Here is a 14,980-nt window from a genome sequence, read left to right on the forward strand (position 1 = left end):
TCAGTTGTTCCTGATTCAGGAAAATTGTGTAAAGGATTAAAGAATATACTTGTCTGCACTGAATGTCTTAGGCTTAGGCCAACTACACCAATGAAGAATCACTTGCTGACTTTACTGGGAGAAGCATGGAGACCATTACTTGGGAACGGCTGCTTCACCAAGGAATAGAATTCTTTCTGTAACCCACTCGCCAATTTTGTAAACCTAAGGAGAGGTGGGCCTGAATAGTTCTTGGACAAGAGGACACCATAGAAGACAAAACGTTCAGGTTTAATTGGGTAGTAGAAAAGTCTTTCCAGGAAAAAAGAAATGGCAACTGTTTCCATACCTTTGGTAAGAAAACTATATGAACATTTCCAGGAATCAAGATTTCTTTGGAAATGTCTTCTTTATTCCTGTAACACCAAAACAAGATTCCTTCCCTGACCAATTACTTCTCTCCTCTTCTCATCCCCATCCAGCTATGTTTCCTTCCACCCATCTCTAATCTGTTTTTCTTCCTTTCCTTCTGCTATTTGTAGTAGAAGAAGGAAGGGGGGGAATATATTTCTGTGTTCACTACAGAGTAAATTATTGGTATTGATTTTAGAAATAGCCATAGCACTTAGACTTATATACTGCTTCACAGTGCTTTACAGCCCTCTCTGAGTCAGCATATTGCCCCCCCAAAATCTGGGTCCTCATTTTACCTACCTTGGAAGGATGGGAGACTGAGTCAATCTTGAGCTGGTCAGGACTGAACTCCTGGCAGTGAGCAATGAGCTAGCCTGCAGTGCTGCATTCTAACCACTGAGCCATCATGGCTCGTTGCAAAATGGGGTATCTTATTTTAAATTTTGTCAACCTTAGTTTTTGTGAAGCATGGCTTCTAGCAAATATATAATGCAGATACACATATACAAATATATGAGAAATGTCCCCACATTTATTAAGGAAAAAGAAACCTCTAGAAATAGTTTAAAGCACAACTAACTGGGTTCATGCAATAAACTATCAACAACATGCAAGTTCAATCTAATAACTGTGGGTTGTACAAACACACTTTTTCCACAAACCAATCACTATTCAATCCTCAATATTCATTGCTATGTTCTATCTTTTATCTAAGAAGCCCAGAATCATATACAACATTCTCCAACTCGTACAATGCACACCCAGCACAAATGTCTTCCAGATGTATTGGCTGACAACTCTCAGAATTCCTGGCCAAATGGTGGCTGTGCTGTATGGGAATTCTAAAGATATACATTTTAAACATCTAGAGGGAAGTAGCTGGGAAAAACTGGTATATATACTCTTCAGCAATTTGTAGCAGAATCTTCATACTACATAGTGTACATTTTGTATTTTTCTATTGCACCTTGATTCTACAATCTCTCACCATTCAGTAAAGTTCTGTTTTTCTACCTCAATAGAATTAATGTTAAATGAGTACAACATTGCAACTGGCAATCACAGTATTTTTCATTTGTCAAATATGTCTCTAACACAAAATCAGTGAAAATATAATCTTCCTAAATATACATAATTCTACTCCACTGTGACATATTTCAGACACAGTACCTTAAATCATGTCCTCCAGACATGCACAGTCTTCAGACCAAATTAGGGTCTGCTATGTTTAATTTTCAAACCACCAAAGATCAATTCAAACAACCAGAATTCATTCAATTTTGCTTTGGTCCTACCTTGGTTGAGATAAGTCAGAGTCTCTTCATGAAGTTTTATGGCAGGAGATGTCGCCGCACACAGCACATATTGAAACGGAGGGAGTTTTGCATCATTCTCAGGGGAAAGTTGAGGCTCTTCTTGTTTAAAGAATGGCAGTGCAAGCACATCACTGAAAAAATAAAACGAAAACTTTAACTCTACAACTACAATGGAGTTAAAGGCAGAATCCTCTGAATCCATACTACATGAGTATTTTTTTCTGTGAACACATTCCTTTAATAGGTTAACCTATCAAAAATAAAGATATCAATTTTGATACATTTCAATATGACCAAATTTATATGATGAAAACTGACATAATAAGCTCAATATTATACACAAAGAAAAAGATACAAAAATATGTGCTGTGGTGATACTGTTTTTCAAGTAATCTGATTTAATGCAGTATCATATATTCTGTCACATTCATAGATGCAGATTGAATTACTTTTAAAGAATCATGCTAGTCTCTAGGACCAGGAACAGCAAGGGAGCTGTGTGTCATGTTAAAATTTAAGAGGTTTGCTATTCCATACGTTTTTATGGATTCTAATCCACTTCATTGGATGTATTGAATCTAGTGCTGAAAAAAAGGGTGGGGAAAAACAGAAAGGTAATGTATGTAATGTAGGTACTACTGATGTGGATAAGGGGAGGTAGTCCCAAAGGCTCTTTTTTCAAAAGTTAATGGACTTTGTTTTTCTTTGAAGACATTTTGCATCTCATCCAAGAATCTTCTTCAGTTCTTCTTCGGAACTGAAGAAGCTTCTTGGATAAAAAGCAAAAGAACTTCCAGGAAAAACAAAGTCCAGTTGCCTTTTTGAAAAAAGAGCCTTTGGGACAACCATGACCTGGATGGCTGAGAATCTCCACAGACAAAATGGGAGGTAGCAATGTGAAAGGAAATATGAAATACGTATTTTTTTTTTGCCATAAACAAAATACCATTGAAATATTCCATGAGGAAAGAGAATTAAAGCATTCAAGCCACATTTTACTTTAAAGCTATCTTTACAATAAAGATATGCGGATCATGTTAGAAAATAGTTCTTTTTTAAAATAAAAATAAAGGACTTGCTAAATAGGAGGCAGATTTTTCCAAATATATTTCAATCTATGCACTTGTTCTTGATAAGACAAGACACTCCAATACACTCCAACACTTCAGCACTGCAACCTCCTCATACCTAGCCCCTCCCATCAAGAACAAGAAAACATCTTCTCTCAGTCTATCCTCCCAGAAACTACCATTCCTAGAAACTATTTCCCAGGCTCAAAAGTGATTCAGTCACCCCCGCTTTATATAAAAAAAACAAATTACAAAGACATGTGTGCATGTGTAATAGATTCCAGACACAAATCTCATACTCAGTTAATGGTACCTGAAAATATATGCACATATATCCTGGTAACTGCAGGAGAAATCTATCACCTGTCCATACTCTTGTGTACTCCAGAAAAGTTAGAACTAGAGTCTTGCTCAACTTCTGGTGACTTCCCTGACCATTCATGTAGGTTTTTTTTCAATAGTGGTATGGAAACGGTTGCCGTGAAAGCATTCCGTGCTTTGTTCCACGGAATGTTTTTTTCACCCTATGTTTACCTATGGGTATTTCTCAGTGTCTGCCATCCAAATCATATCTGCCCAGACTTAGCATTTCTAAGATAAAGTAAGGTATACTTAGATGTGCCTCCATGTGGGGTATGTTGGGATTCTAGCTCCAAATTTCCAGTCATGTGTCTTTTAAAGACCACTCTTCTTGATTATAGATAAGTTTATGTTTAGTATTTCCAAACAAGTTGGGCCACATTCTAAAACTGTTTAACTAGTCATAAGATTAGGAACGTATATGCCAAAAGTTTAAAAAGACTCAGTATATATAATAGAAAGTCCAGTTATATTTCAGTAATATAAATGTAACATGAGGTTTCAGGAAACTAATGTTTTACCGTATTAAAACTAATTATGCTGCATTCATAGATGGTTCTAGTCTATAAAATGAATGAACAAAGCATAAATTGTGACTTTTTCTAAGCAGAAGCAATCAAAATATTTATTTATTTTCTAATGAAACAAATTCATTTAACTTAATGAGCTTAGTTTTTGCTTTTGATTCTAAATATTCAAGAAATGAAACATTAGGTCAACTGTCCTCCACAAATATTTGTGTGCATGTGAATAAACCTACTTTTTCTAAATGCCACCACATCTATAATTATCAAGGCAATCCATCCACATCAACTGAAAATTAGGGCAAGAAGGTGTTTGTCTTGTACTTACACAGATTAATAATTCACTTTTTCACCAGCAGGAAGATTTTTTAAAAAATGGTGAATCCATTAATCAAACTGTTTGATAATAAACATGATAAAAGTTCTTAACTGAAAGAGAATGTGATTTCATTTTATGGAGAAGTAAAGTTAAAAAGCATGTGAACTGCAAAGTTAGATATAGACAGCTTTTCTGGTAACTGACAATAGCTTGACCATATTATTTCTTTATTTTATAGTTTGCAGAAATAATTGTTTCAAAGTTAGCAAAGTAATGCATTTGAAATGCAATACAGAATTTAGGTTAGCAAGAATCTAAACCAGCAAAATACATTCTGTACGTTTCCTCTCAGGTCCACTATATAAGAGGTCCCCAACCTTTGGGAGACCAGGGACCGGTTCCTTGGAGAGAGGTTTTACTGTGGACCGGAGTGTGTAGTTTTGTGTGCTGCCTGCATCTCGTGGATGGGGCTCTGTTTGTTTGTGTGGACCGGTTTCTGGCATGCTGCAGGCCAGTACTGGTCCATGGACCGGGGGTTGGGGACCCTGTACTATATAAAGACTTTACATCATCTCAACATAGAGAGCTACCATAATGATAAGTGGAAATGTATAAAAGGACTGGATATTAATAATCTTGTAAAAAGAGTGGTTGTTATAAGCACACAATCTCCTTCTTTTGCTAAATCAAAAAACCAGGGTAAAGTAGTGGCTAAATGAGTATTCACCAATCTAGTGCTCTCCAAATATGTTGAGTCTTGTGATCTGGATGTTGTTTGTTTTAAAAGAATAACAAAACACAATTTCGAATAGATTTATAGCCTATGTACAGTTAGTCCTTGACTTACAGCCATTTATTTAGTAACTGTTCAAAGTTACAGCAGCACTGAAAAAAGTACCTTATGATCAGTTTTCACACTTATGACCACTGCACCATCCCTATGGTCATGTGATCAAAATTCAGGTGTTTGGCAACTGGCATGTATTTATGACTGTTGCACTGTCCCAGGGTCATGTGATTACCACTTGTAGCCTTCCCAGCTGGCTTATGACAAGCAAAGTCAATGGGGGAAGCCAGATTCATTTAACAACTTCAATGATTCACTTAAGAACTGTGGCAAAAAAGGTCATAAAATGGGGCACAAGTCACTTAACAACTATCTTGCTTAACCACAGAAAATTTGGGCTCAGTTGTGGTCATAAGTCAAGGACTACCTGCATATATTCTCACAAGAAATTCTACATTCAGTTCAGAACAGATTGAAGGAGAAAGCGGATTGGAGATATGCTTAAATTATAAAAATGTCATATTTTGGCATTCCAAGTTGCCCAAAACCATGTTCTCTCCTTCGTAAAAAAACAAGCAAGGATTAGTTTATGAACTCTCCCAAAAAAATTTTTTTAAGGAAAATAGTAGAGGATATTTCCCTATTATCTGCTGACATGCACATTGGAAAATCATTACCATGTCTTTAATACATTCCTCAGTGATACACTCATTCGTTATATACCCCTGTGCTAAATTGAGATGGCTGTTCCAGGGCTGGTGTGACCTGCCCCACCCCCAGCCATATTATACAGCCTATTTGCATTTCTTTTATGAAAAATCCCTTGCAGTAAACTATATCCATTGTTTTTGAAAGGTTTAGATTTATAGGCTTGACCCATCCCAAGGGCTGGGCTGGTAGCAGAATTGCACAAGGTGAAATCACATAGTTCTCTCTCCCAGAAGTCTTGCTGTTTTCAGTATTACAAAACCAGGTGGGGAAAAAAGACGAGAAAAGGTAAAAGAATACAAGCCCTACTACCCCTTTCCAGAACCGTCCCACACTCCAGTTCTTACACTTACACTTCAGTTCTTCCCAGAAACCTAAATCTAGATGGAGGTCTCCACAGACTCAGGTTATCTCCCTCACACTCCAATTCCCACACATCCATCTATTTTACCTGATTCCCATGAGAATATGCTTAGTTCAATGCCAGTGGGAAAAGGCTAATTTTAAAACATCCAGTGAAGTTAAGGAAGTAGATGAACAATGGGGTAATAAATGTCCCTCGTTTGAATTGAATGTTCAGTTTCACATTCAAGAATCCATTTAAAATTATGCCATCTTCTTGATCACAAAAGTTAATATCCAAGGATTAGGAAGAAAAAGGTTTAATTTTATCACCGGCAATATTATTGAGGTGGTAGAAATACAGGAAATAAATGTCATAAGGCTGCATTTAATTTTAGTCTGCTACTGATTTCAACAAGGGCTAGAGAGCATTATTAGCCTTAGACCAGAGAATCCAGGCTAGAGAACATTTCTTTGGGGAAAGAAAATAACATGCCCTATATGTACATGGATAACCAAATGAAGAATGCTTACTCTTCAGGTTCATTGCTTCCATAACTAACACACAAGATATAGTACAGCTAGTCCTCAACTTACGACAACAATTGACTCCACAATTTCTCTTGCTAATTTTGCCCCATTTTACAACTTTTCCTAATATAGGTTACCAAAGTTTGTTAAATGAATCACTGCAGTTGTTAAGTTAGTAATGTGGTTGTTGTTAAGTGAATCTGGCTTCCCCATTGATTTTGCTGGTCAGAAGGTAGCAAAAGGGGATCATGGGACCTGGGACACTATAACCATCATAAATATGAGTCAGTTGCCAAGCGTCTAAATTTTTATCATGTGACCATGGGGATGCTGCTAAGGGTCGTAAGTGTGGAAAAATGGTCATAAGTCACTTTTTTCAGTGCCGTTGTAACTTTGGTCATTAAACGAATTGTTGTAAATCGAGGGCTACCTATATTTCAGATATTAGAATCAGAGGGAAAAAATACAGCATTTCTTTATATATAATCATCTTTATCACTGAACTGTATTCCATATAATCCTGTATATCCTTGCCTACTTTATTTAGCAAGAACTTTTCTATTTCTTTAAACATTAATTTTAAAACATCTAAGAAATCCAGTCACCCTCTCCCATTTCTTGCGGTTTCTTTTTAGAGTCAACATTTGAAAAAAAATAGGAATTTTCTCTCCCTACTTTCTTTCTTTTTTTCTGCAGAATGTTAAAATTGGGTAATAAGAATATAATTCTGTGTACAACCCAGCTGTTTTGAACAACTTTTGTCCGGTCTCCAACCTTCGCTTTCTTGCGAAGGTTGTTGAGAATGTGGTGGCGCATCAGCTTCCCCTGGTCCTGGATGAAGCGGATTATCTAGACCCGTTCCAATCGGGTTTCAGGCCCGGGTACAGCACGGAGACGGCATTGGTCGCTCTGGTGAATGATCTCTGGAGGGCTCGGGACAGAGGATTTTCCTCTGTCCTTGTCCTATTAGACCTCTCGGCGGCTTTCGATACCATCGACCATGGTATCCTGCTGCGACGTCTCAGGGGATTGGGAGTGGGAGGCACAGTTCTTCAGTGGTTCTCCTCCTATCTCCTGGGACGCTCGCAGTCGGTGTTGGCAGGAGGACAGAGGTCGACCCCTAGGACCCTCGCTTGTGGAGTTCCTCAGGGGTCGGTCCTCTCGCCTCTCCTGTTCAACATCTACATGAAACCGCTGGGTGAGATCATTCGTGGTTTTGGAGTTGGGTATCATCAATATGCCGATGATACCCAACTTTTTATTTCAACCCCAAACCACCCCAGTGATGCCCTCGATGTGATGTCCCGTTGCCTGGAGGCGGTTCAGGCCTGGATGGGGAGGAACAGACTTCAACTCAACCCTGACAAGACTGAGTGGCTGTGCATTCCGGCATCCCGGGACATTCAAAATATTCCATCTCTTCTTATGGGGGGTGAGTCCTTACCCCCCGTGGATTGGGCTCGCAACTTGGGAGTCCTCCTAGATTCACGACTTACTCTGGAAGATCATATAGTGGCCGTGACTAGGGGGGCTTTCGCCCAGGTTCGCCTGGTGTGCCAGTTGCAGCCCTATCTGGACCGGGATGCCCTGTGTACGGTCACTCATGCGCTCGTGACCTCTCGCCTGGACTACTGCAATGCTCTCTACATGGGGCTTCCCTTGAAGACCACTCGGAGGCTCCAACTGGTACAGAATGCGGCCGCGAGAGTTGTCTTGGGAGTTTCCCGGTACTCCCATGTTACACCTTTGCTCCGCGAGCTACATTGGTTACCAGTTGTCTTCCGGGTGAGGTTCAAGGTTTTGGTTATGATCTTTAAGTCCTTACATGGCATGGGTCCGGGATACCTCGAGGACCACCTGCTGCCGGCGTCAACTCCCCTCCGCCCTGTGCGTGCCCACAGAGAGGGCCTCCTCAGGGTGCCTCCGGTCAGGGAATGTCGACTAGTGGGCCCCAGGGGGAGGGCCTTCTCTGTGGGTGCTCCGGCATTATGGAACCAACTTCCGGTTGAGCTCCGGATGGCATCGGACCTTCTCTCCTTCCGCCGCGGGCTGAAGACCCACTTATTTGAACTAGCTGGTCTGGCCTGATGGGGAATATTAGGGTTTTTAATGGGTTTTTTACTATTTTATTGTCATTGTATTTTAATTGGGCATTGGTTTAATTTCTTTTTAATTTTTGTACTGTTATTTATATATGCCCTGTTAACCGTCCTGAGTCCTTCGGGAGAAGGGCGGTATAGAAATTGAATAAACCTAAACCTAAACCTAATTAAAAGTACAATCAGAAGTAAGCACTTGGGATTGGGTTCACACATTCTGGAAAGCCATTATGTAGTCTGTTTGGTTTGATTCAGTGCTGTGTAAACTCTGTCATTGTGGCTTATGCAACAATGCAGGGCTGTGAAGTTACTTAAAGACACTTAATCTGTACTGGGATTTTCTGTAAACCAAGGAAGCATCAGATTCCTGTGAATTTAAGCTCCAAATTAAAAGAAACTATATTGTCTTTTTCAAGGAAATCTATCTTAGACAGAAATAATACAGCTAAACCTTTTCTATACCAATGGTCACTTTACAAACTTATAATAACAGAAGGCTGGATGACATGAAAATAGTAGAGACAAAAATGCAAAATATTGTTACATTTAATTCTACCAACATCATTAAAAAGACTGACTCACCATTAGCCTCAAAGGACTCTGTCCTTCACACAAAGAGATTTAAAAACAACATAAGCTGTAGCGGGGAAATCACACGTGGATGGAACTTGACTGTACAATGAATATAGGCTTCCACCCACCCTGCTATCAATTCACCTTAGTGGCAAGACAACTGTTTTACACAACTTGCTCATCCATGCTTAAATAAATGAATTTACTTCAATTTCTGGATTTACACAATATACCGGTACTACATCATAAATCTATACAGCACACTAAAAAGCAGAGACATCACCCTGTCAACAAAAGTGCGTATAGTCAAGGCTATGGTCTTCCCAGTTGCAATGTATGGCAGTGAAAGTTGGACCATAAAAAAGGCTGAGCGCCAAAGAATTGAGGCCTTTGAACTGTGGTGCTGGAGAAGACTTCTAGGAGTCCCTTGGACTGCAAGGCGATCAAACCGGTCAGTCCTAGAGGAGATCAACCCTGACTGCTCTTTAGAAGGCCAGATCCTGAAGCTGAAACTCAAATACTTTGGCCACCTAATGAGAAGGAAGGACTCAGTGGGGAAGAGCCTAATGCTGGGAAAGATTGAGGGCAATAGAAGGGGACGACAGAGAATGAGGTGGCTGGATGGAGTCCCTGAAGCAGTAGGCGTGAGCTTAAATGGACTCCAGAAGATGGTAGAGGACAGGAAGGCCTGGAGGAACGTTGTCCATAGGGTCGCGATGGGTCGGACACGACTTCGCAACTAACAACAACAACATCATAAACATTATGTGGCTGGGCTCCATACAACATGCTGGCTAAACATGATTAGCCTGAGTGGGCACTGGATCCAACTAGTAAGCATAATTTTATTACATTAACTGAAACATAAGACTGAAACAATGAAAGTTTTCTACTTTAGTCCAGCAGAGGTGTCTCAGATGATTCCTGTGCCTTTCAGAATTATACAGAACAGAAAAGTGTACTACGGTAAGTGTGGCTAACAAAGATCAGCAGTGATGAGAGAAACTAAAGACAGTTGTGTCCTCTCCCAATACATGGAAATAACTACTTTAGCAGGGCAGGCCTAGCAAGCTCATAAAATGACAATGATCACAGCAGGGTTCTTTATCTTACAACTATATCAGCAAAATCAGAAGTTCTTGTGTTTGCCTCTGGGAAGTTAAGCTTCCCAAAATGGCATTATCCCCATTATGCTTCACTGGGAAAGAGGCACATTTGTGCGTCAATTATTTACTTACTGCAGACTAACACCTTTCAGATTTATGTAATGAATGTAGGTAGGTAAGTGAGAATGACAACTCCCAGCCTTTTTAATCAACAGGATGTGCCGCTGGCTGGGGAAATCTGTAAATTGAAATGTGCAGTTGATAAGGTTTAAGAAGACTGGCTCCTGACCTAGGCAAAGTCTCACATGCTTTTAACTAGATTAGAGTCAGCAAAGTGCTATGCAACAGGTCTCAGGCTTAGTCTTCTGTAAAATTTCCTTCAAGTCATGTTCAGCTCCTGGTGACTTCATAGACAGAAACATGAGGTTTCATTGGTGCATCACTACTTTTCTCCGGGATGTTTTCTAATTAGCATTACCTATTGGTATTCCTTGTAATTTTTTTATCCAAATAGTACGCTAAGCTCTAAGTTTAGAACAGATTGAGTAGGTGCTGCCACCTTCTGAGACACGCTCTAATCCTTAGATAATGACATTAAAATTTATAAGCAAGACTTTAGTGAGTGGCTTCTCAGGCACAATGACAAAATTAACAGGGAAACAAAAGCAAGCCAAACAATATGATTTGTGAATCTGATTTTACTCAACCAATTCCGCTTTTCTTACACTCAGTCCTATCCAATCTGATGAAGGCTTCTGTAAAATTATTTATTATGGCAATTTAGGTTTAAAAAGATGTTGCCAAAACAATGTATTTTTAAGCAACATAAACAATTATGCATTTTAAAAAAATTCCCTAACCATACACATAAAATCATATTAAAATAAAGGAGTCCTCCATTTATGGCTTGCTGCTTAGGGGGCTCAATGAAGCCCTTCCATTTGTTCTTTCCCTGTTCACTGCCCTCTTTTGCTTAAGTAAAACACGATTAACACAGAAATAAAGCAGGAAAAAACTGGATTCATCAAGTCCAGTAAGTAAAATAAATTAAAGGAACTACTCATCATGTATGGATGGGTGGGGGCAGAGCGGGCAGGGTTGAGGCCACAGATTTAAAGAACCGTTAGTCTTTTAAATCTACAAGTGCTTGATACTTCTGAAAGAACACTGTGTCTTCCAAATGCGTTCATTAAAGGGATTTACTTCAGGCAACCTCATCTGAGCATCTTTGCTCAATATAATCAATAGATTTTTTTTTCTTTAAAAAAAACCCCATCTACATCTAGTTAAGAAGGACTGATCTGGGGAACATGTTTTTTTTCTGCAACAAACTAAGCATCTTTTATTATATAAGAGTTTTGTTGATCACAGTCTGCTTAACAAAGAGTTTCCAATGGTGCGGACCATATCCCCAAAACATTTATGCTACAATAAATTAGTTATTTTTCTTTGCTTTGAAATGTCACAAGATCTTTTGTTCCTTAAACAGCAGCGTGTCTATAAATACTCCAGAGAGATGGCTGAAGCAAAGATGACTTGCCGGGATAGAATGGAAAGTTTTGTGGAATGTTGATTCAGTTACATTTCTTTTTCTTTTCTCTTATCTCTTGCTTTCCTTTTCTGTTACTTCTTTGGGGGGGGGGGGTTTCTGTGCTTTGCATTAGCATTGCATATTCTCTGAGAAGGATTTGCATAAGGAACTGCAGCAAAAACAAAGGTTTGGAACCTTAGAAACTAAGACAAACAGAGATAAACTATATAACCACAACTCTTGCCATATTTTTAAATGTTTCTGCTCTTATCCCCCACTTTTTGGTACTACATCTTTCAAGAAATTGAAAATTCCTTTGGCTTCATTGATCATTGTGTTCTAATAAAGATATGATGGACTAAAATCCATACATTTGTAAGTACGAATATATAAAGTTGTAGAGATCTATATGGAGAGCTAGTTTGGTGTATGTAGTGCTTAAGGCATCAGGTTACAAAAAAAGGAGATGGCAGGTTTTAGTCCTACCTTAGGCAGGACACCACCTGGGTGATCTGGGACCAATCACTATCTCAGCCCTATAAAGAAGACAATGGCAAATCATTTTGGAAAATCATTGCCAAGAAAACTGCGGGGACTTGTCTACGTAATTGTCAGGAGTCAAACACTGTAGCATATACACAAAAAAAGAGACTCAAAGGGTATATCTGCCAATTTAGGATTATGGTAGTAAATGTATTAAGTGTAGTATGGTGGTAAATGTATTCATCCTTTAACAAGATAGCATATTACAACATTTCAACATTGACTACCATACTGCTTACATTTTAAAAACCATAATTGGCAGACTCAAATGGGGGAACTACACAATGCCAGACTGCTGGCTATTTAGTCCAAATTATATTGTTTACCATCTTCCCATCTTCAGACCCCACCATAAATCAGTTTCCCTGAGTCACACATTTTAAACTAATCTGATTAGTCTGATCTGAAATACCGTACTTAACCCATACGCTGATGTGAAACAGGAGTTGTAATCGGTAGAGGTTTTCTGTAATTTTTACTTCTTTAAATATGCCTCAGATATCCAATATGGGGATGATCATTAGGTACCCCAATATGTTCCACTACACAGAGAACAGCCAGCAGCAGTTCAGAGAGCGCGTAACAGTCTAGATCAGCGTTTCCCAACCTTAGGAACTTGAAGATGCGTGGACTTCAACTCCCAGAATTCCCCAGACAGCTATGCTGGCTGGGGAATTCTGGGAGTTGAAGTCCACGCATCTTCAAGTTCCTAAGGTTGGGAAACACTGGTCTAGATACATCCCTCTCTCCCGGTTCGTAGAGTAACCGCGATGCAAACGGGCTCCCAGGATGGAATCAACCGCTTCAGCCATTCTAACTTCCAGGAAGTCATCCCCAAATAAAGACGCTTAAGCAGAGTTCGTCTGCATAGTATAACTTGGATCTTACACTCATACTGCTCTGGGGAAAGGGGCGAGATGCTTGTTAGCAAACCTTATCTATTGAACAGAACCGGTCCTCAGATATATTTTCTCTTTCCGTTCTTTTGGACTTTCCCCCACCGTTCATTGCGTGATGTAAAATCTTTGAGAAGAGTTTACGCCATTAATGCAGCCAATGCCCCGAAACGCCTTTCTGGACCTCTTACTTTGTAAACCGCCCTGAGTCCTACGGGAAAAGGGCGGTATATAAATTCAATAAACTTAAACGTAGAGTCTGATACATACAGTATACAAACCACTCAAGGGTGGTTTGGTCTCCGAGACTCCGTGCAGGTTGGCTCTTCCTAAAGCTGCTTTACCCGCTTCTCCCGCCGCAGGACGCCGGCGGCTTCGCACCCCACGCCTCTAACCAGAAGCTCAGGGTCCCTCGTGAAGATGACACCGGAATGAATACACGCGCTGGTTCGCTCTGTTAGATGCCCTCAGATCGCCCCGTGCCCCTCGCTTCAGAAACCTTCCCTAAAGACCGCCCGCCCACCCCCAAATTCAAACCGAAGCAATTCCCCCAAAGCAATGCCGCCTGGCAAAAGGAGCGGGTGAGGGGGTTTCTCCTCAGCGGTCACTTTCGCTTCTATTCGCCAGCACGCGCGCTTTTTCTTTTCCCCTTCCCTTTCCCTTTGGCTCTTGGGCATCCCCCGTCCTTTCGCCACCCGCCCGCGGTTGCTCGCCTTTGCCTCGGCTCACCGCAAGTAGCTGCCCGTCGAGTGCTGGTTGTAATGCTCCGGCTGCGTGTGCCAAAACAGCATCTTGCCCTTCGCTCGCCAGCCAACCCCGACCCCAAGTCAAATCCCTCCGGCCAGACGGGCTGCGGCACCTCGAGGCGCTCAGTCAAGTCAGTCAGTCAGTCAGGAGCGCCACAGCGACGGCAAGCAAGCACTCGACGGCCGGCGCCGCTCGGCGCGCTTTTTATTGGTCAGCCGCGTGAGCCCGCTGGGCGGCCGCTCCCAGCGCTGAGGTCAGGCGCGAGTTTCTTGGCTTTCCCGGGTTTTTTGTTTTTTTCTTCCCTCCGCCCCGTCGCGACTGGGCGCCGGTCCTTGGGTTGTCGCCCGCGGCATTGGTGGCAAAGCTGAGGAGCCACCGAAGCAAATTGGAGCGGGGAGACGAGCGCCGCGCAGAAATAGAGAGAGCGGGAGGCGGGCGACACCTGAACACCTCCCCCCTCGGTTGGCGCCCCCGTTGCGGGGCTTGACATTCGGTGGCCGACGAGAGGGCGCTGAGAAGCGTTACGGCTTCGTCTCCCTTTGGTGGCACTTTGCAGCCTCCCGGGAGTTGAGCCGAGGGAGGGGGGCAGCTCCTCTGTGGGTTCTGGAGGGGTGGTGAGGATTAGCTGTGACCCCTGCGGAAGAGGGTCTCCGTGGGAATACGTAATATGGAGTAGGATGACCCTGCCCTGAAAAACTCTCTCTGTGGGCTTTAATTATTCCGGGAAAGGACCTCTTTTTAGTCAGGCGGCGGGGGGGGGGGGGCTAATTTATGTTCTATGAATTCGGCTTTGAGGGGAGCTAAAGGGGCTAAAGCTGTGCCTCTGTTTACCCAATTAACTCAATTTGAAGGGCTGCATACTGCATACCCATTTCCATCTGTCCTGTTTGCCATCGTTTACTCCCTAGAGACTAAAATGGACAATGTGAAATTTGAGCGGGCCCCCGAACAAGGAGTATATATCGGAGGTGGTGACCCTTTGAGAGCTGTATGCGACGAAATTTCATTTTGATGTATGCCAATTGGTGTACATTCAAAGTGACAATAAAGTTATCATCATACGCGGCCCCGAACCACAGGAATACCTTCAGTGGCCTGGTTAGCTTTCCTGAAGTAAATACAGCTTAAATCAAGG

At 41.3% G+C, this 14,980-nt stretch overlaps 1 protein-coding gene across 2 annotated transcripts in view; it reads right to left on the reverse strand.

Moving 5' to 3' along the window:
* TFCP2L1 (transcription factor CP2 like 1) overlaps positions 1 to 14,091 on the reverse strand; it is a 43,395-nt gene extending 29,304 nt beyond the window's left edge. For both annotated transcript variants that reach the window (XM_081315351.1, XM_081315350.1), the window contains exons 1-2: positions 13,828 to 14,091; positions 1,689 to 1,840 (exon numbers count right to left, since the gene is read on the reverse strand). In XM_081315351.1, coding sequence (XP_081171477.1) covers positions 1,689 to 1,840; positions 13,828 to 13,889 — 214 coding nt within the window. In that variant the 5' untranslated portion in view covers positions 13,890 to 14,091. The remainder of the gene's footprint in view (positions 1 to 1,688; positions 1,841 to 13,827) is intronic.
* Positions 14,092 to 14,980: the final 889 nt, after the last annotated feature.

The sequence above is a fragment of the Vipera berus genome (genome assembly GCF_964194415.1).
Source record: "Vipera berus genome assembly, chromosome: 1".
Classification (NCBI taxonomy): domain Eukaryota; kingdom Metazoa; phylum Chordata; class Lepidosauria; order Squamata; family Viperidae; genus Vipera; species Vipera berus.